This window comes from Clytia hemisphaerica, unplaced genomic scaffold (genome assembly GCF_902728285.1).
Source record: "Clytia hemisphaerica strain Z4C2 unplaced genomic scaffold, Clytia hemisphaerica genome assembly, whole genome shotgun sequence".
In the NCBI taxonomy this organism is placed as follows: Eukaryota; Metazoa; Cnidaria; class Hydrozoa; order Leptothecata; family Clytiidae; genus Clytia; species Clytia hemisphaerica.
The window spans coordinates 131,503-153,566 of NW_027103430.1; the positions used below are offsets into that span (position 1 = coordinate 131,503).

At 34.5% G+C, this 22,064-nt stretch overlaps 1 protein-coding gene across 2 annotated transcripts; it reads left to right on the plus strand.

The window, feature by feature from the left end:
- The first annotated feature begins 115 nt into the window (after positions 1 to 115).
- On the plus strand, positions 116 to 11,647 carry LOC136797960 (transmembrane protein 232-like). Of its 2 annotated transcripts, XM_067054535.1 has the most exons (16): positions 116 to 422; positions 2,682 to 2,712; positions 3,459 to 3,533; positions 3,688 to 3,793; positions 4,852 to 4,915; positions 6,281 to 6,380; positions 6,551 to 6,610; positions 6,849 to 6,894; positions 7,018 to 7,091; positions 7,622 to 7,732; positions 7,848 to 8,014; positions 8,693 to 8,805; positions 9,195 to 9,350; positions 10,558 to 10,733; positions 10,946 to 11,118; positions 11,261 to 11,647. In XM_067054535.1, exons 1-16 carry the CDS (start codon positions 256 to 258, stop codon positions 11,523 to 11,525), a joined length of 1,884 nt encoding a protein of 627 aa, XP_066910636.1. In that variant the 5' UTR covers positions 116 to 255; the 3' UTR covers positions 11,526 to 11,647. The 2 variants fall into 2 exon arrangements, with proteins under 2 accessions (XP_066910636.1, XP_066910637.1); XM_067054536.1 differs by lacking the exon at positions 2,682 to 2,712 and having other exon boundaries at positions 336 to 422.
- The last annotated feature ends 10,417 nt before the right edge of the window (positions 11,648 to 22,064 follow it).

Consider the following 22,064-nt stretch of genomic DNA (forward strand, 5'->3'; position numbering starts at 1 on the left):
TATGTCTCGCTTATCTTATAAATTTGCTGACAGTGCAATATATTAATAAGTTATCGAGGCACACGTAAACAAATCGCTCAGATTGTCCTTTTTTTTTCATGCGAAAAATGAAAAAACTCCAAGGAAGGCAGATGTCCATATTCTTTTTCTTTCTAATAAATATTATTTTCAAATAATTTTTTTGAGAAATTAAATCATTAGTTTTGAGTCTTACTGTACATTTAAACATTATTTCAGAGACACAGTAACGGCAGAATGCCTATCGCCAAAGTCCCAGTTATTCACAAGTTTGGAATCATTTCCAGAACACATCAAGAGTCGATAAAGCAGAGAATTCTAGAAAGAGAGGCTGGTAAAATACCAGGATTTATCTCTCGAATACCGAGATCATCATCAGCTCCTGAAACAAGCATGATTACAAGGTAAATCCCTTAACTTTACTAAACTATAGATTCCTTCATAAAATAAATACAAAAAATATTTGCTCGGCCATTCTCACTTCAATCAACAAACTAGCTTGCTGCTTGGTCAACAATATGAAACAGTATGAAATAGAGTTTTGGAAGGATTTCAATTGTTTTGTCTACTGGGTTTTTTAAATTGCTTAAAGATACTTAATTTTTAAGCTACATTTTTTTCTCAATTGGTTCAGTAGTTGCAGGAGGCTTTGAAGCCTATCTATGGCTATGTAAGCCTATTTTTCGCAACTATAGACGCTTTCATTGGAGTGCTCTGTCAGCACATGGCATGGACTACCCAATTCCCCTCACATGGCATGGGTTGACCCGGGCAAAGGTTCATTCACTTGCCAAGTGAACAGCTGCGAGTGGGAATCGAACCTCAGTTGCCTTAGACAGGAACCCGTCTGCGTATTTTTTTTTAAATCTGATGAATACTTGACGGGTCAGAGCTGTGAGTCCGATTTTGGACTCAAAAAAATTACAGCGGGAAATTCGAATTTAGCGCTGTCCTCACTTACTAAAATAAAAACCAAATTTCGGAACTTGCGCTTTCTTTAAGAAAGTGTGACCAGTGAAACAATAACAGGATTTGATTGGCTGTGTTTTCAACCGTCATTGGGATATGGGAAATTCAAACTGTCAGCCCATACCATGCTATATATTTCGCCATCAGTATATAGAATAAGAAATCATAGCATGGATCTCCAGGCTACAGTTGCCTGTGCAGCAACCAAGGTCAATGACCACTATACCACCACAGCGCCTATAGTAGCAGGCCATATTTTAGAAAGGCAAGACAGCGTCCATTGATGGCCAAAAGGGCACTTTTTCCAGTATTTTTCCACTAAAAATGGCTATTTTTAGCAATATTTTAGTAATAGACCTTTTTTCAAATAGGACGTCCTGTTGAATAATTATGTAGTCCAGCCATAAAAACAATGATAGGGCCATGCATAATTACTGTATCATGCATATTGTAATAATTATGCATGGTTTTATCATTTTTTTCTACTGGACTACATAATTATTCAACAGGGTGGCCTCTTTGAAAAAAGGTCTATTTCAGGAGAGGCAGTTCAGGTTATCGGACAATAACCGGACACTTAGGGGCATGAAAAATGGCCTGAGTAAGTGCTGCTTTTGTGCCTTTGCTTAAACATGTTTAGTAATAGACATTTTGCTAGTTAGAATGTCCTAATGAATAATTAAAAACTCCCATGTCTCAATCAACAGGAGTGTCAATTTTTGGAAAATCCTAAAGAACAGATCAAGAACAATCACAGCCATCAATCATGGCTAAGAAAATGCTGAAGTTAAAGGGGCGACAAAGCTATTTAAGTATAATAATATGTACATTTAGCATTAACTGGTAACAAAAAATACTTTTAAAAGCAACCACAATATCGAAAACATAAGTCTCGATCTTAACATTGCCAGAACAGTCCATTACTGTACAGCCAGAAAAGGAGTTTTTTTGCAATTTCTCAAAAAAATTTTAACATCAATGAAAAACAGCAGTGTGGGCGGCAAGATGAATATATTTTTGGGCTTTTTAAGATCATCATCATCCTCATTATTTCTGTTATATCTTGAGAAAATTAAATGGTTTAAACTTCTTTGGGTGTACAATTACTTTTAAGTCAACTCTTGACAGAGGGGGTACTCTATCGGTGTATGTGACCCCAAAATTAGCCCTCTAGAGTCCAGAGAAAATTTACCCTAATTTTAGTAAATTTGTGAAAACAAACCTTAAGGAGAAGTGCATTTTCTTGAAAGTATTAGTCAATTTTAAGGCAAAGAATTTTCCAAACTCTGTCACAAAAAGCTTTGTTCTTGTCACTTTTGTAATGAACTTCCTTGCACTCTCTCTCATTTCAACCCTTACACTGCACTTTGGGAAGCCTGAAAAGCATACTCTTAAAGGCCCCACCTAAGGCAGGTCTTACCTTGAGTGCCCCCCCCCCTCCCTGGAGCCAAATCTAGCCAAATTTCATTGGTCTAGTTGAAATTATACATTACAGGTTCATAGCAAGCTTTTCTTGCCAGCCATAATGGATTGTTTCTGATTCTTCCTGTTTTCTTAAATTGAGACCTTGACACTTTTAGAAACTATTGATACTTACTTATTGTTTATCATCTTTATGTTTCTAAAAGTTCATTTAAAATTAAGATAATTACCACTTAAACTTGGTTATTCGAATTTTTTTTTTCTTCCTATAGCCATGAAAGTTTAGAAGAAGTAATATTTCAGGTATTGCATATTTCATACTTGTTTTAAACTGTTTTAAATGTTAAAGAATTTTGATCCTTTTTTTACTGATAAGCTGTCCCTCGGGATGACTCTACAATTTGTACTTCTTGCTCGGACTACCTTATAGAAAATGACTTAATTGAAGTCTGTCTTACAATAATTTGCAGCCAAGATATAAAATGCTGTAACTTTTTGTCAGTTGTTATTGTTGAAAAGATAATCAAGAATGGAATGTTGTATCAAATAGATAAAAAGAATTCTATAAAAAAATTGGAAAAGAAGATGGGAAGTGAAGAAGAAATCAATAATTATGTATAATCATGCTATGATTTTTTTATTAATATTTATAAAGAACATTTACAATCTTAAAGAATGTCGTCACTTTGAAAAAATATTCATATCCAAAGCTTTTGTCTATTTTACTATGAAAAAATGTTCTCTTGTTCATTTTCTGATGATTTCAAAAGTTAATCAGTGATGATTTATGAGATCTTTCAATTGAATTAATTTAAAAAAATATTTTTTCACAGTTATGATTCTCCAAGTTTAAAGAATTAGCAATGATAGCACAATTAATTTTAAGACATGAATTTTTTTCTTCTTCATTATTCATCTTCATTTTTCAATATTATTGAATTTTGTTTTATTGATAATATTTCATTTCTGAGTATTTTTTGAACAAGCACAAGACGGCAATTTAACTTAATTTAGTTGCTTGCTGTTAACTTTTCATTTTTTCATTTTAGCTTCAAAACGAAAAGGAGGAGCTAGTACTAATGCATCATGAAAAAGTAGCCAAAGAAATTTTAAAGAAAATTAAGGCAAGGATCATGTTTTTGATTTTATATGTTTAATGAAGTCTGTTTAAATGTACTTAGTGTTGGTATTTCAGCTATTCTTCTAGCTGTTTCTTTTAAAACACCATGTCTTCCAATTATTGACAATCTATAAAAAACGTATTCTTTTTCTCTCTAGTTCAAACTAACGTCTATTGAGAAAAAAGATATAGTGCAAACATTGCAGATATGTTGGAGAGAGCTTGCCATGTTGATCAGCTGTAACCATTGCAGGATTGTTGAAGGTACCATTAAATTGCTTTATAGTAGTGCATCCTAAATGTGACTTTTCAACTCATATATAAAAATAAACGCAAAGTAAACCGGCAAGTACAAAACGCCTACTACCTACTACTTAATACTTACTACCTACTACTTACTACCTACTGTAAAATAGCTCAAAACGGCTTGAAATTACCTTTAAAATATTTAACATGTTAAAATTAGCAAAATCTGAAACTTTGGTGGTAAAAAAGTTAAAACTTCTTCTTTTATCGTACTTTGAATACTTCAAAATATTTTCTGTCTTTTATTTTGTTTATGACTTTTTCCCGCGCTTTTTCTATAAAGTTTACAGACGCACTTCTTCGTAGAAGAGAAAAATATTTTTGCCTTCGCACACTTATTTATTCATGTCAGTTTTATTTATAAGAATCGATCAATCTAAAAAGTTAAAATACTATAAGTAAGAAGACATGTCTTTGACATTTATTGACAAAATGACCCTTTTGAACCAAACTATTGACAGGGTCGTTAAATATGACCTTTGTAGACTTCATTTTATGTAGCAAAAATTCTTATTGTGCTCAATAAGATGCTTTCAATATCGCAAGGTAGAAATTTTCAGTAGGAAAATACTACAAAGAGCTGTTTTAGAGGTGTCAATTTGACCATGTCAAAGTATTGACGAAATGAAATTTTTGATAAAAATATTGACACAGCTATTGAATAACACCCCTATTTATATTACAGAGCCTTTTTTAGACATTTACGTGTATTCTTATCGTCATATAATAAGAGTCATAAGAGGGAGTATGTTTAGGAAAAAGGAAAGTTCTTATAATAAGAGTCAAAAGAGGGAGTAGGTTTAGGAAAAAGGAAAAATCAAGATAATGGCCTATTTTTTTAGAATAGAGATTTCGAACAAGCGAAGGAGAGTTCTGGTCTGTAAAGTATACAAACTGAGTAGGTAGTAAGTAGTAAGTAGTAGGTAGTAAGTATTAAGTAGTAGGTAGTAGGCGTTTTGTACTTGCCGCAAAGTAAACGTCAATGATGCTGAAATTCTATCTTGCTATCATTTTAGAATCACTCAACTTGTTGAAAGTTTCAATGATTATATCTCCACTTTCGAAGCAAATCATTCCAAGGTATTATCATTTTGCTTTGACATGGTCCTCTCAAGAAATTTAAAGGAGTAATAGTTATCGCACGGTACCGAGTGCAATATGGGATTCAAATTTTTTGTCGTATCCTTCGAGCGTTTAGGCGAAAACTATATATTCCATATTGTGATAAATGGTTTATCGTCAACTTGAAAATTATCATTAAACTTTCTTGCTTTTATTTTAACTTGTAAAATATGAAATACAGTACTTATTATACGCGTTTTTAGCCAATCAGATTGCTAGTATTTTTCATTTTGAAGAATCGAAGAAACCATATTGGTCTTTTATTTCAATTTTTGGACCTACCACGGTGGAGGTCCTATAAATTAACCTGTGTTTGTTCGTTCGTCCGTTCGTCTGTTACCAACTTTTCTCAGGATTGAATCATAGGAATCTTTTGATTTATGATACAAAGGTGCAAAATGGTGGTGGCCGATTTTCGAGAAAAAAATTTTGGGCAAATTTGGGTCAAAAAACGGCTAAAATACGGTTTTTTTGGACTTGATGAAAAATTGGATCATTAATTTTTTCTGATTTTTTGCATGAAAATAGGGTACCATCATAGGTAAAAGATGGCTCAAGCAGATTATTTGCAAAAAAATTTTGTTGGCTCAAAAAACACATGTTTATCTATAAGAATCACCATTAATAAGCATACATCGATGTTCTTAGTCAAATTACTCAATTTTTTTATGAGATGGATGTTTTTTTTGCTCACGAGGGCTTACTTTTGAAGAGTATGTGTGTTTAGACAGGAAATTTTGGTTGCTTGACGTGTTTCTATAAAAAAACTGACCAAATTCGATATTTTTTTATAAGCACATTATCAATTACTTAAGTATTAGCTTTTCTCGAGAGATCTGCTCTTTCATTCTTTATGATTTTTTGCACAAAGATGCATAACTATAAACTCTTGAATGTGACGGAGCTCGATTTTCGGAAAAAACATTTTCGGGGTAAATTTCAACTAAAAAACGGCCGAAAAAAGGGTTTTTTGGACTTTGTGAAATATTGGATCATTTTTTTTTCTGATTTTTTGCATGAAATTAGGTAAGAGATGGCTCAAGCAGGTTTTTCATACATCAATATTCTTAGCCAAATTACGCAATTTTTTGATGAGATAGATGTTTTTTTTTTGCTCACGAAGTCTTAAATATGAAAGAATATTTCAAGAGCATGAAATTTTGGTTTCTTAACGTTTTTTTATAAGAAATAAACGACTAATTTTAATAGATTGTCACTATTTGTGTTCTGAATGATTAATGGTCACGTAGATATCAATTATAAATGTGTTAAATGCATAACCAGGTAGGTCCATAAAAGTATCACTTGTTCTTCGCCTTTTAGTCTTCTTGACGTGTCACTGGCCATTCAACAAGCCCTTCTACTAATGGATAGTGCTGATATTTCGACAAAAGAACACAGTTTAAATGAGTTGTTAGCTGAGGTATGTCCTAATTTGACGTTACAAAATAATTAAAAAAATTCTTTGGGAATTATACTAAAAATAAATTTTTAATGCTTTAAGCATCAAATTTTAATGTTGAATTTTTGTGTCTTTGTTTTCTTCAGTTATAGGATAACTTGAATTTTCTTTACTTTCTATTTCGTTTCTAGACATCTTTTTATGTTTTCGTGAGAGTATTCTATCACCACATGGCATCTGATTTAGAACAGGTTAGTGGAAGTGGAAAGTTCTGATCTTTTGCTTTTTCTAGGAATTCGGCGTATTTAATGCCCACTATATTTGAAAATAAACAACTCTAACACAGTCTAAGGTTATACAAATGTTTAAGTCAGTGTTCGATTTTACATTGTGGAACTGTATTCGGGGAAGCTCTTCTCAACAGCATAAAAATGCGTTAGTAAAATATTCTTTACGGTCTTTTGCATTATTTCTTTATCTCTATCTTAGCTGCCAGGGAGTCATCAGATGGAAGGGTTATACTTAATCAACAAAGGTAAGTTTCTAAAGTAACATAACTAATACGATATTTGACAATATTTTAACCTTTCTTTTCATGCTATACGATTTTATTTTCTAGGCATATAATATTATTTAAAATTGGTTCCCTTTTGCGTAGGATTGTCGAAGCTGCTTGTACAGTATGAAGAGAAACCGACTATTTGGATGTACATGAATGCTACAAATCATATTGTAAGTTTCTCTAAAATTATCCCTCTAACTTTCATTTCATTGAGACCACGTTCACACGCTAGTTTGCACTTTGAAACGAAACGGCTCCGAAGCACTGTGTGAATTCGTCAAAATTGAAAACGTCAAAAAAGAAGACGTTATAAAGCAAAAAACAGTTCGGCTCCACTATTTTCATCGGAACGGAACTGCTCCGTTTTCTTGCTCTGAAACGTTCCGAAATGAGTATGAACACTTCCTATCCGTAACAAATACTATTCCGGAGCGATACGAAACCCTAGCGTCTGAACATGGTCTGAGACCCTTTCAGTCCATTATAAACGAGAAATGCTAAGAAAATTTATATTACTCAAATAAGAGGGGTTAAAAGTGTGTTAACTTACTTATGCGGTCTAGACCGCCATCAAAAACTCCTCCAACAATGAATTTAACTTGATTTAAATTGAGGCTAGAAAAGGTGCCTGGCAAAAGAACTCTCAGATGGATGTTTTTTTCGAAACCATCTACTGCAAAATGATTGGTTGTTTTTACAGGTATCACAAATATCGAAAAGTTCAGCGCACAAAGTCGAAGATTTCATTTCAAATCTAGAGAAAGTAGAACAAAACGCGCCCAAATCAGATGATTCTCACCCGCCAAACGAGGTAAACAAAGTTTTCTTATACATGAAACTATTATACTTCTATCATTTCTTGGGCCTACATCAGCATTTCTTTTGTGTTGAAAATTATAGATCGTTCTTTATTTATATTTTTCCAGTCAGCAAAAGAGGGAAACGACACACGCAAAAATTCCATTTCAACTTTATTATGGAACACTTTGTGTGTTTGGAAAAGTTTATCACGTCAAAATAAACTTTCCAAACATGTACTGGATGACATCAAAAGTTTTGATTTCTCAACCATAACAACCAAACATCAACACTGGTGAGTTCAATTAAAGCCAATTACATGTTTTTTCTTATATGCAAATGTCTACCCCGATGTCTATATCAGGTTCGCATTATGCTGAGCATTCTATTGTTCTTAAGCAATAGAGCCATTGTTTAAGTACCAAAACTGAGCCTGCATATGCTTTCAAACGTTTTGCTTATAGAAAAAAAAGTATATTTATCATTGATCACACCAGAACCACAAGCTGTCTAAATTGTTGTTATACAGCGCACTCTCCATAAACGAATGTCTCCTTAACTCGAGCAAGTTGTCTAGTCCCTTCAGTGAACTATACCATACAAACCATACTAGATAACTCGAACAATCTTGTTTTAACCTTGCGTGTTCAAGCAATAGAGACTCGACTCTCTTACAAGATATTACCACAGTCGGCAAATAATATCATCCCACATCGCTTATTATAAATAACAAATAAATTAAATTTCTTCAATTAAACGTACTTCTTTATTTATATGAAGTGTTCTTCCGTCTCAGTCGGATTACCATCTCAGCGAAGTATATACAGAGAGACTTTTCTGTCTTTACAATTTTGAAAAATTCAGCAAATTATTGAAAATCTGGGCTAACTTGTCATGTTGAGTCTCTTTTTTCTTCTGAGATGAAAAAAAAAATGCTTTGATCACTGTATATGTCTTTTTCATTATTTTGCAGGATGGAAGTGGTGATATCAATTTTCATTCTTTCTGAGTGTGCGAAAGTTAAGATGGAATATCTCTCCTTGTTGGTGGCTATCGGACCACAAGCCATCTTGCGAAAGAAATCAGGTGTGTGATCTCTTGTTTCTCATTACCTTTCTAACGCACATCATTTTTTGAAAAAATTGAGGATTTCCAACTTTTTTTTAATCCAAAACTTCAAATTGGCATAAGAGCTTGTAACTTGAGGGTTAGACAATGGTTTTGGTACCATTGAAAAAGTATTTTTATACTCTTTCTGTCATTTTAAATCAAGTGATCAGGAGTTATAGCTTTAAGTCTGGGACTAAGTATATTGAGGCAATTCTGCCAGGCTTGAAGAGTTAACAATAGTTTTTCGGATCAGCATGTTTCACTTCATTTTAAAGATCTTCCAATTGTTCATCGCTTCCCATAAAAATAGACACTATACTAGCCTATAAACAATTGAGTTTACGGAGAAATCTTTTTATGTCTAGAGATGACGTGGTCGACCACACTACAATTCTTCTACTTACGAGCACTTGCTGATGTTGGTCTTCACGGTTTGACCACGGACATCATCACACAAGCTTTACTCGGTGATCGAAATAAGGACGGTTTAGCAAATTTCCTTCAAAGATCAGGAGATGATAGTAAGTGAAAATATAAGAAGTAAATTCTTCGGTGTAGGGTATGATGTGTGTAAGCACAGCAGAATTGATTTGCACTGTCACTGTTTGAGTGTCATAGAAATATGCTCTCTAGTACAAGTTAAGACAATATGTAGCCTTAAGATTTGTGCCGTTTTTGGAATGACGGATTGAATCTAGTGCTTTCCTTGTTTTCGATTTTTTGAAATATGCAATGAAAGTTAATTTCAATATTGCGTTGGTATGAATACCTCGCGGGTCACGCTCTTCGGATGGGGAAAGAGTGACTTCATTTCCCATCCAACAGTTTCAACTCTAGCCTCTTCAAGGTTTTAATATGGCGCGCCAAAAGGATTTTTAAGACTAACCTTTTTTTATAATACCAACATTTTTTTAGAATACCAACTTTTTTTTATAATATCAACTTTCACTTCTATAATACCAACTTTTTTTTATAATACCAACTTTTTTTATTACAATACCAACTTTTTTTTATTGTACCAACTTTTTTTTTATAAATAACACCAATTTTTGTCTCGCTTACTATGCGTGTATAATCGATCAAGTGTAGAAAGAGTCTTAACGCGATTACACCATATGGATATAACATATTGCATATATCTATACCTAACCAACCCGCTAACCAAACAAAAGTTGCAACAAAATTTGATTGGTCTGAAGAATCAATCCACCAGCCAGAGAGAGAACAAACAACACAAATGATAAAAATAATCTGAACTACCAGCAGTCTTTGGACCTTTACCCAAGCAGCCAACAGCCAAGTCAAGTCCAACACAGGACATCCATGTGCCTCATGTAGATTTTCCAGTGAAGAACTGTAAAGGTCCGTCTACATGGTGAAAAAAGAAAATTGACAAAGCGAGACCAAAAAAATTGATATTATAAAAAAAGCTGTTATTATGATAAAAAGTTGGTATTATAAAAATGAAAGTTGGTATTATAAAAAAAGTTGATATTATAAAAATGAAAGTTGGTATTATAAAAGTGAAAGTTGGAATTATAAAAAAATTTAGTATTATAAAAGAAAGTTAGTATTAAAAAGCCTTCTTGCGCGCCATATTTTAAACTCAATGTTGTAAACCTAACATTAGTATGTGAAAAAAGGAATTCACTGCATTGTTCCTAATTAATGACTATTTATAGCAACAGAAAAAAATTTAATTTTTAAATCAATGTTTTTCTCTTATAGAATGTAGTTGTGGTGTACGTTACCTAGCACACCAATACCTTCATGACATTTATCTACGCTACAAGAAAGATTCCCTCAAAGAAGCCGTTCGAAATGCATTGTGGGAAACATTGGAAAAGTTTCGCGACAAAGAAAAGAATCCCTTGGTCCTTTGCATCAACAAGTCAGAGGAAAAGGTTGGATCGCTATACAGTAATATCATTCAAGATTTTACTTTACATTGTTATTAGCTTAAAAGCTCTTTGGTTTTAGTTGCTATTGCCTGTTACTTTTCCTTTGTGTTTTTTTCACATTGCTTGTGCAATAGGGTCTCATTTTACTAACCTACCACCTTGGATGACCATACAGTATGTTGGAATCCACTTATCTTCCCTGCTTTTCTTTCCAGGAATCGTCGATATCGTTAGAGAACCTGGTCTTGAAGAAGATTTCCACAAACCTTTCCATCATTTATTTACCTCTGGAGAATGATAAACGAAGAAAAACACCCAAAAAAGAAAGAAAGTGTCTACCTAATAAAACGGGCGTGAAGGAAAGCCCGAGACACAATGTTAAACCAAAGTACGTAAAAAATGTTTATTGTTTTTGTTTTATTGCTCAAATGATGATGCGCAATGCAGTTGAATGTTTATAGTATGAGCTACACCATATTGATTTTTCTTGAACGACCGGGCTATGAATCTCATCCTTACCAATCTTTTAGGATAAATTCTCGTTCGTCCACGGATCACGTGTCGTCATCTTCGGGAGAAGAGGCGTGGTTGAACATGCAATGCATCGCAAGCGATCAGTATGGAGCAGAAAACCATCAAACGGAAGAAAAGGTGATGGAAATCAGAAACAATTTACGTGACATGGGTCTCGACATCAAGGAAACGCTGGAACTTCCTGTCACCGCTACGCTGCCAGATCCTCAGGACATATCTCTCCATAAATTCGACAAACCTGACAAATCTTGGTATGAGTAAAAAACAGATGGTCCTTTTTGATGGTCCTATAATCATGCGGCGACTAAGGTCATTTAAAAAGACTTTCTGAAACACATTTAAACCCAAAATTCTAATAACTCCAATCACCATACAACTTAGAAGGAGATAATTATTTATTGCCCTGGTATCTAAATATTATACGACTTGTTTCTATGTAGCAATGCATTTTGAATTACTCGAATGCATTTTTAACGTCTACCTTTTAATGATTTTAATATTGCTTCGACGGTCTTGTGGCCAGATCTAAAGAATGTTGCAACATATTATTCACTAAACTGAAAAGAACATAATTATAAACAAACTGAAACCTGCTACTGCGAATTCTCTAAGTTTTTTCCTTACCCTTAGGACAAAACAAGAGCTTTAAGAGAGAAAACTTTCGCGGAATAAATTCCCCGAAAAATTTTTGTTCAATTGCGCCAACTAATTTTAGGAAAGTATTTAGTTTAATGTAAGTGAAAATTGTAAAGCTGGAATTTGGCTTTCTGTTTCATAAAAATTAGTGATAATTTGAAAAAGAAAACAAATCAAACACGAAAGTTTTTTGCTGCGAAATATTATGCGATTTTTGACCCCTTTAATGCTTTAAATTTAAAACATATATTTTTGTACATAGCAAGAGCCAGTTTCTTAAGAGTATTTATTTTTAGTTTTTACCTAATATATAAGTTTGAAACTTTCTAAAAATGCAAGACATATTTTTTTGGTTGTAAATATTATATTAATTGTGTTTATTTAACATTTTGAAAACAAAAACCCGAAACATTACTGAATAATTTTCACTCATATTTTATGTTCCCTTTAAATGGCGAGGAAACTAAGGATGACCATGTTAGAGTGCAGTGAAAAGTCTAAAATTTAACAAGAGCTAATTGTCAATCTCGTACCCAGAGCCACGTCTACCACTTTTATATCATATTACACACATTATATTATTGGACCTACCCCGGTCGGTGGAGGTCCTTTAAATTAACCGATGTTCGTTTGTCCGTCCGTCCGTCTGTCCGTCAGATCTTCTCGGGATTGGCTCATTAGTTTTTATTTTATTTTTTGCACAGTGATGTAAAATAGTGATTCCCAAAAAGTGACAGGAGCCCGATTTTCCAAAAATAATAATCTTTTGGGCAAATTTGGGCCAAAAAGTCCCTTAAAAAATATGGGGGTTTTTGGATTTTGTGTGAAATTGCTTCATTAGTTTTTTCTGACTTTTTTTGCATAAAGATAGAGTGGAAGGTTCTCTAAAAAGTGGCTCAAGTAGTTTTTTTTCGGAAAATTTTTTTTGGTTGTAATAATGTAAAATTTTTTTGCACTTTGATGTAAAATGGTAACATTTAAATTCTGATGAAGCCCGATTTTCAAAAAAATATTTTTTTGGGTAAATTTGAGCCAAAATGTGCCTAAAAATGCTGAAAATGGGGTTTTCTGGACTGTGTGAAGTTGCTTCATTAGTTTTTTCTATTTTTTTGGACTGCGCCCACTACACTTTCTTACTCTCTTGCTATTTGTCCTATTTTTATCTGATTCTCATCGTCAGGTAGGTCCATTCAGCATGTTGCTTGTTTTAAAGTCTGTCTCAATATAAAATAGAGTCTACTTCTGACTGAACTTTGCTTTTGATGATTTTTGATCGCGCGAGTCTGCAGTACATCATTATTGGTATAATTTCATTTGTTATGTTTTTAAATGATTCGAAATTTTCACGAACCCAAAGAAAATAATCAACAAATCGAATTCCACAAGCATATAAATAAGGCTGAAAAAGATTTTTCTAAGCATATTGAGCCGCCTCGACCATAGATTTATAAAGCTCGATGGGCAAGATGTAGATGTAGATGTTTTTTACTTAGAAAAGTATGCCGTGGTTAGGTAAAAAATCCTACCTAAGTCACGTGACACTACAATAGAATTTCAACAATACACGTATTTCCTATTAGCAGATTCTTGTAAAAAAGTCACGAAAAACGTCGAGAAAGTCTCTGATTGGCTGAAATAATGCACATACAAGCATATTTTTCAAAATGTCCAGAGTACGAGGTAATCTTTGCATGCCTCCGCCAATCAAAAGTTTGTTTACTCGACGTTTTTTCGTGACTTTTGCATGAATCTGCTAATAGGAAACATGTGTATTGACCAATCAGAAGCTTCGCGGATTTTCGAAAACTAGTAACAATATTTTTTCTAGCCAGTGCCTTCCTAGCCTATACTAGACGTCACCCGCGTTTTTTTTACGCAATTAACGTCTATTCCACTTTGCCACTGAAATGAAAAATCCCGGTTTTTAGTGAGGTGCTCGCTAGTGCCTTATCCCACAAACAAAATGTTTTTGCGAAGCGAATTTATGAGCGAAGCAGTTTTGCTATACTGTGCACGTACCTTTAACTTCTATCCCAAGCAAAAATTTGCTATATAATTCACATCTTCAAACCGATGATTTTATCAAAATGACCTTGAATGGTTTGGCTTGAAGCCACGAAAACTTTCTCGGTTTGGTAGCTAGGACTGCGAAAAATGCCGTTTTAAAATGGTGTACCCTAGCAGTGAACAGCAACAAAATTACCGGAAGCCGAAACACGGACTTAAAATCTGAAGTTGATCAAATTGCCGCGCGGGCGGTACGCATATAAGCAATCTAAGCAGTGGTTCTTTGGTTTTTAATGTTTATTTTGCTGTTAAATGGAAAAAAATAGTTTGAACGGTGACAGAAAGGATCTTCATCATCCCTTGACTTTTAACAGCAAGTATCAAGTATCAAATAAGGTCAATCAATGAGAGGTTTTTGCAAGTCGCGCGGGCGGGAGGAGTGCTTTTTTAGTGAACGAAACTTACCTTGCAAAACCAAGTGGATATTCTATGATAAGGTAATCAAATTTGTCAATTTGTCAAGAAATAAATCAAAACTGCCCAAGAACCAACAAGCCATCTTTGTACATTTTTGTTTTTGTTTTATTTTTATGTTTTGATGATTTCGACAGACGATTCATGATTCGAATAAAAATGTTCGATCGTTCGACTAATATATTTTATTAAGGCACCATTTACACTAGAATAGCTAGAAGGAAAAAAAAGAGCCATGCGCGGCGGGCGGCGGCGGGTGTTGTGCCTCCGTAGATTATGTGGTGTGTTTGGGGCATTAAGGCTCTTAGCTTGCGACCCTATCTCTATAGCGGCTTTATTTATTAGAGGGATTTTTAGAGTGTCTCTTATTTTGCTAGCAACTTGCGAATTGAGGTGGAGTCTCGATCGCTTCGCAACCCTTATACAATACGGCTAGTCTTTATTACATCGCGATAAAAAAGCGGTTTTCGTCTATCTAACAAACAGGCTATATTTTTTCCGATATTCACCTTTTTTGCCTGTGATGGCTTTGTAAATCTATGGCCTCGATCCGATTTTCCCGTATAAGCTTATTATAAAACAAAATGAGTGTATTATTCCCGCCCTCAGAAAAGACAAGGAAAGCTAAAAAACTCGAAAACTACTCCGCGCCCAAACGATACGAGGCGACACTGTTCCGTATTCGAAGGAGCACGGCTTTGTCTTCAGCCCGGAGACTATATAATCAAAACATGTAAACAAATATGGTAGGCGGTTGTAGTGGAAGATCAACATTTTTTTTCACATGTGCACAATTTTCAATGGAAGTTTCTTACAATTTAATTGACAGATGCTTGAAATCCTTTCATCCTTTTATCCATTTTAGGATCGAGGTATTGTTATGATATTCTTCTTTTTATTTCTTTTTTTATTCTTTTTTATTCACCTTTTAGACATTTAGACATTTATCATTTATAACCCTTTTTTGATTCCCCTCTCTTATCTTTTTTGTTTGTTGTTTGATGAATATTATAGTCTGTCAGTAGTTAGACAGTCCTCTGCCCTTTTAGAGTCCCCTAGCCAGTTGGTGAAAATTTTTTAATGCAATTTTTCACTTAACTTTAACTTATGGTGAAAATTATTTTCAACCAACGGCCAACGTACGTTTAGAGACAACTTTTGAACACACTCTTCCGCGTGGTGGTTTGCTTTGATTTTTGTTTGAAGCGTGCAACCTTCTTAGAATACAAAACTTTCAAAGCGAGTGATACTAGTGTCCAGTTCCTACAGTACCGTAGGATCGTCTAATACTGACATACTACGTCTTGCTTCTAATCTTGACATAGCTACGTAGGCTGGTCTTCGAAATAAAAAATCAAACATAAACAAATACATGCCAAAGTTATCAATCAATCACTAAATTCTGTACTCTCTCTCTCTCACGTCACAGACAGTCAGGCACATCCTGGCAAATGAACGGGGTGAGCATTTGCATGGGGTATTCGTCACCCACCAGTGTAAATGAGATAGGACGTCTCAGGCTAAAATGGAAAAAAAATTTCATATATGCAGTTCAGTGAAGTCAAGTTTGAAGATTTTCTTTATTAGAAAAACAGTTAAAAACAGTCAAAACGCAATTTACCTTACCTCCTGAGTTTGTCTTTGTTATGATAAAATATAACAAACCTTTGTCATGCTGTCTAATTACAAAAACCTCCAATCACTACTTCTCCGCCATCTTGTTTCACTTTAAATGACGTGTTTTAAAATTCCTTAGCTACATTATATGGTAGGGAAAAGGTTTTCTCCAGGTTTTTTCAATTCCGGGATTAAACTACGAGGGCGGTTCCGCCCGCTTATTTTTCTTTCGGCGTTGAGCGCCCCGGGGATACTTAACAATAAAAGAGATTTTAAGATTAATGTTGAAAAGCATATTTTTTCGATAAATTCAGGCGATACTCAACAAAAAATAAGGTGGTTTTAAACAAATCTTTGACAAATTGGTGTTTCTTTCTGTTCTAATATATGCAAATCACGTCGAAAAAAGAATATATTTCCGCCTTTACTTTCACTTTCGCTTTTGTGTTACGCGATTCCAATTGGATGAATACGGCTCGCTAACAAATTCTGATTGGCTGTAAGTCTTTAGCTTCGGGATTCTGATTGGATCATTTCCCGCGTCACGGTTGAATTTTGATTGGTTGAAAGTTTCTGAGCGTGAATTCTGATTGGATGAATACCTGAAAAGTAAACAATAGTATCAGTCAGGGAAATCCCTCAATTGCGGTATACTGCAATTGCGGTAGTTTTCATTCGTGTTTAGCCTACAAAGACTTATAACGACTACATATAGTGCTGGTCGACAAAGATAAACAAACATCGACTATAAAAAATCGTACGAGAAGAAAGCTTTTCTTTATTAAAAGAATCTGATCTACGGAAAAAATATTTTGTCTGTGCGTTAAAAAGATATGATCAATTATGTACAAAAATTGCCAGTTTTTTCCTTGAATCTTGAATTCTGATTCTTGAATGTACTGCAATTGCGGTATATGAAAATTGTAAAATTGACGTTTATACTGCAATTGCAGTAAAAATTTACTACCGCAATTGAGGGATTTCCCTGACTGAGTATGTAAGTATTTTGCTTATCAAAACCTAAAGATTTCCAGGGGGTTTTATTTACTTTGCATGACGATAATTAAGCCTACAAAACACCGAGAAAAAAACCCAACATAGAACAGGTGTATTTTGTAATGTAGAATATGATAGCGTGAATCTTTTTGAAATTCTATGTCAGGGTTTTTTCTCAATGCCCCGTAACTATGCCTCGGGTACCCGTTGCTAAGACCTTATGTTAAAAACGAAAGCGATTACGGCAAAAAGTAGCTATTTTCGTAATGCCTCAAATATTGATACTTGACTGTACTGCAGTTCTTTGAAATGAAGCTATTTCCAACCCGGCTCAATTGCGTGGGGTATTCAGTGCTATTACATCACTTTTGTTTTCGACCCTTTGCATTTGCCACCAATCGCAAGTGAAAAATACCCAGTTCATTTGCCATGATGTGCCTGACTGACAGATTGTTAATATTATATGAGAAATGTGAACTGTTATTACTTATATTTGAAATGAAAAGAAAACTTTAATAATAATAATAATAATAATAATAATAATAATAACGATATAGTAATCACTAAAAACTAATTAGCATGCTTTCAACGAAGATATCTAAATAAATCAAAACAACATTTTGCACGCGAGGAATTTTTTAGCAGAACTTTTTACCGTGAACCGAAAATGATAAAAAGAACCCGGTTTCCTTTTGAATTTAATGTGACCGCCATACTGGCCATCACGACGTGCAGCCTCTTAGCGCCTAGAGCGTGTGTTTTTTGATAAATAAGGTAGGGGAAACCAGGCTAAGCGCGCAAATTATTTTATCACGTGACTTGAAGCGTAATAAAGTTGTAAAATTTTAATGACGGACACAAGAAGTTTTGTGTGTTGTGTAAAACTGCTTATAATTTGGCTGTTTTTTTTAATTGAAAGGATTGCAATGTTTACTGAACTTCTAGTTTGATGGATGAACTTGTTCGATAAGAATGATACGAAGAATTTCATTCAAGGTTTGTTTTGATTATTTTACAGATCCGGTGTCGAGAATAGAAGACGTATGCCGAGATTAGACCAACTTATGGTATAGACTTAAACTGTTAAACTCCCATTCGCATATCAAGATTATGGGATTTCGAGTAGGGGGGGGAGGCCGATTTTACAGTTGTTTTGAGTGGTTTCATTTTCGATTTCAAGCCAACAACGTCTTAGCAATGGGGTGCCTTCCCATAGTTACAGGGGTTTGTGCAAAAAACTAAACATAGAAAACTTTCTAAATCCCCCATTTCGATTAAAGCAATGAAAAATTAAACTTTTCTATTCTATGTTTCACTTTTTTGCACGCTATTCTTCAAAATGAAAATATAAGGTGGCAATCACAAATATCTTCATTTCGCGTCCTCGTTTGGTCTAAAATGTGAGATTGCCTATATAAGATTTTAAGTTCTTCTTTTATTCAATGCTTTTTTAAGGCACTTTGTTGACAATCTAGCTCTTGTGTCAAATTCCCGCATTCTTCAGTAAATTGAAGATGAGAAAAACCTAAGCCACAGATCACGGATTGAAACAAATATATATGAAGGGTGGGATTTTACAGCCACCTGTCGTGCAAGGCACTGATACTTACTTTGTGATACTTCTTTATTGATTATGTACTTTATGGTACTCATCCAATTCATTGAACCCGATGATTGACCATTACTGTTGTACTGTTAGAGTCAGCTCTCCTGAAGTTGAAATAATTAGGAAGCAGCGGTTCGTCTGGCAGTGTACTGAGGAATTGGTCAAGATGCTGTTCAAAAGTTTGTTTGGTACAGTTTGTGAGGTTTCTAAGGGATTTTGGCAGAGCATTGAAGAGCCTTGGTCCTTCTTGTGAGAGACAATCCCTCCAGATATTTTTGTGTTTGACATTTATAGCTTTCAAATTGCATTTTCTACCCAGTCTCTGATTTGTGTAGGAATGCACGTCGCCTGCCTCCTCATTGTAGTTGAAATTGGGGGCAATGTCTTCTAGTATGCACCACGTGTAAATGATTCTGTACCTGTCTCTTCTTCTTTCTAGACTGTAGATTTTCTAGTTGGTTCAATTTTTCCTAATAGTTTAAGTACCACAACGAGGGGATCCCGTTCAGGAATGATTTTTGTAGCAGCTCTAGTTCTTGAATGAGATATCTCTTTGATGGAGACCATAGTTGAGAGCAGTAGTCAAGGTGTGGAATGGCAAGTGACTTCCAAAGGGTTAACATTACATCAGTGTCCCTTGTCTTGAAAGTACGAAATATCCAAGAGCTGATAGATTTCACTTTGTTGATTTGGTTTTTGATGTGTTGATTGTAGCTCATATCTACATCTAGAGTAACTCCAAGGTCTTTGACTTGGCTTTTTGTTTCAATTTGATCTTGAGTATCAGAATAATAAACTGAATAGGGTTTCAGCTCTTCATTTTTTCCATATTGCATATGTTCGAATTTGAGTCCCTTCAGTTGCATATTATTGATATCTGACCATTTGTATACTGAGTTGAGATCGTTTTGGAGAAGTTGGACATCATTTTGACTGGCCAGTTCTTTCATCAGCCTGGTGTCATCCGCAAATGAAGACAGCACAGCGTGGTATATATCTTCATCAATATCCTGTATCATTACAAGAAACAGAAGGGGACCTAGCACAGAACCCTGAGGCACCCCGGATATGATATCTGCATTTTTGGATAGCGTTGTGTTGACAGAGACTCTCTGTGTTCTCCCTGTAAGAAATGACTTTATCCAGGATAGAAGTTTTCCACAAATGCCATTTCTTTCAAGTTTCTGCAGCAGTATCGAGTAATCAACATGGTCAAATGCTTTACTGATATCAAGATAGATGACATCTACATTGTAGCCATTTTCAATACAGTGGATTAGACGTTCAGTGTGAGCAAGCAGTTGGCTTAAGCAGGATCTTCCTGACCTAAATCCATGTTGGTTGCTGTTGTAGAGGTTGTTTCTTTCCAGATGATCTTGCAAATTTTTTCTTACAATCTTTTCAAAAACTTTAGTGACGTGTGATGTAAGAGCGACAGGGCGATAGTTTTCAGCCAATCCTTGATTTCCTTTTTTGAAAATAGGGGTGATGTAACTTGTTCTCAGTATCTTTGGAGTGAATCCTTTGTCAAGAATGTTCTGCCATATCAATCTGAGTGGTTTTGCAAGCTGTGATTTGTTTTTGAGTGGAAATATAGCTGGAAAGCCATCTGGGCCAGCAGCTGAGTTTGAAGAGAGGGTTTGTATCTCTCTAATAAAGTCGTCCTCTGTGAGGTCAAAATAATCAAGTTTCTCCGTAACTTGCGAAGGATTGAGATCAGGATTTTCATATTGTGATTTTGGTGGTGTGAATACAGATTTATATTGATCTTGAAGTATATAGGCCATCTGAAGGTTATTGTCTGTTAGCTTATTTGTGATGGGATCTAATAATGGTCCCACTTTAGGTTTGGTTTTAGAAAATCTTTTTCCGTAAGAGTAGAAGAATTTGGGGTTCACTTTGATTTTGGAGATTGCATCTAGCTCTTGGTTGTACCTTTCGTTGGTATAGCTGCTTTGTAATTTTAGTTCGATATCGATCAATCTTGACTTTGTGTTCTTGTTGAGCTGTCTTTTCTTTAGTTTCTTTTTTTTTCGCATAAGAATTCGACGATCGCGTGGAATAATTGTTTTCTTTATGGGTTTTCGTAAAGGAATGTTGCTTTTGGTGATAACATCAATGCATTTCTCAAGGAATACACTGTATTGTTCATCAGGGTTAGAATCATAAGTTTTTATAATATTTTCCCAATCAATATCATCCAAAGTTTTATTGACGTTTTCCCAGTCTATTTTGTTACTACGTAAAAGTTGAATTTGTCGAAGTCATTGTTAAAAATTTTTTCTGTATCAGTAATTCTAGTTTTGTTGAAAGATAAATGTGTAACAACCTCAATGTTGTAGTGATCGGAGTCTATGATTGGTGTTGTTTGGTAGTTAAAGATCATGTCTGTATTGTTTGTTAAAAGAAAGTCTAAAATATTTCAGTTGGTGTGTGTGGATTTATTTACAATTTGAGAAAGGTTGAACTCATCTGAAATTTTTAAGAGTGATCTTTCACAGTTCACTGTAGGTATACATTGTTGGTTTGAGAGTGTATGTGGAATGTTATAATCACCGCAAATGTAAAGATCAGGACAGCAACCATAGAGAGTTTCAATCTTTGATAGTATTGATGATATAAGCTCTCCGAATTCTGGTGCATCTGATTTGTGCTTTGGGTTTGTTGGCTGTCTGTATAGAATTCCAATGATAATGTTAATATCTTCAGAGTAAAGTAGAAGTCCTCGAAGTCCAGAGAGGCCACATGTGCCAAAAAGAAGGGCCGATTGAAATGTGGCAACCTCATTGGTGGAAATTTGATAAACAGCTGCCAAGGAGCGCTGGGAAGCAATCAGTAGAAGAGACCACTTTTGTTTTTGTTGCAGATTTTGATATAGACTTCTCTCAGGGTACTTGTCAATGTATGTACACATGTGTTTTGTCAACTTGTCAGCATTGTATCATTATAACACGTGCGTTTGGTTTGGGAACGCGAAAATTTGCAAAGAAAAATAAACCTTGAGCACCAAAAATGCTTTTTTAAACACTTTTTTCCACCGAAAAACAAATTACTTTTATAGACTTACCTTCCCCAAACATTGAAGAAGACTCTACTAATTATAAAATAATTATAAAACCTTAAAATCAACCAGAATTTACAACCTTTTGTACAAAGCAAAAGACGTGCTTTTCTCGCTGCCATCTTGTTTTAGAATGAGAATTATTTTCAGTTCCAGTTCCCACGGTCTTTTTTTCATCCAATCAGATTGCGCCTTTTCACTTTCACTTTCTCTAGTCCAATAAGACTGCGGGATTTGAGTCATGTGACATCTCTATTGAAAAACCTGCGCGGAATAAAATAGAACTACTTAATTTTTTTCTAAAGTTTCTTTTTGTTTTGTTTTGAAAGTGGAGGTCTATGGAGAGTCTTCATTTGATAAAAAGGCGGGAATTTTTTATGTCTATTCCGAGATTCAATATAAC

Coding starts and splice junctions, on each gene's coding strand:
- LOC136797960 (XM_067054535.1), top strand. CDS start 256: ATGCCTATCGCCAAAGTCCCAGTTATTCACAAGTTTGGAATCATTTCC. Junction 3,534..3,687: donor AAATTTTAAAGAAAATTAAG/GCAAGGATCATG, acceptor TTTTCTCTCTAG/TTCAAACTAACGTCTATTGA. Junction 6,895..7,017: donor GTTATACTTAATCAACAAAG/GTAAGTTTCTAA, acceptor CCTTTTGCGTAG/GATTGTCGAAGCTGCTTGTA.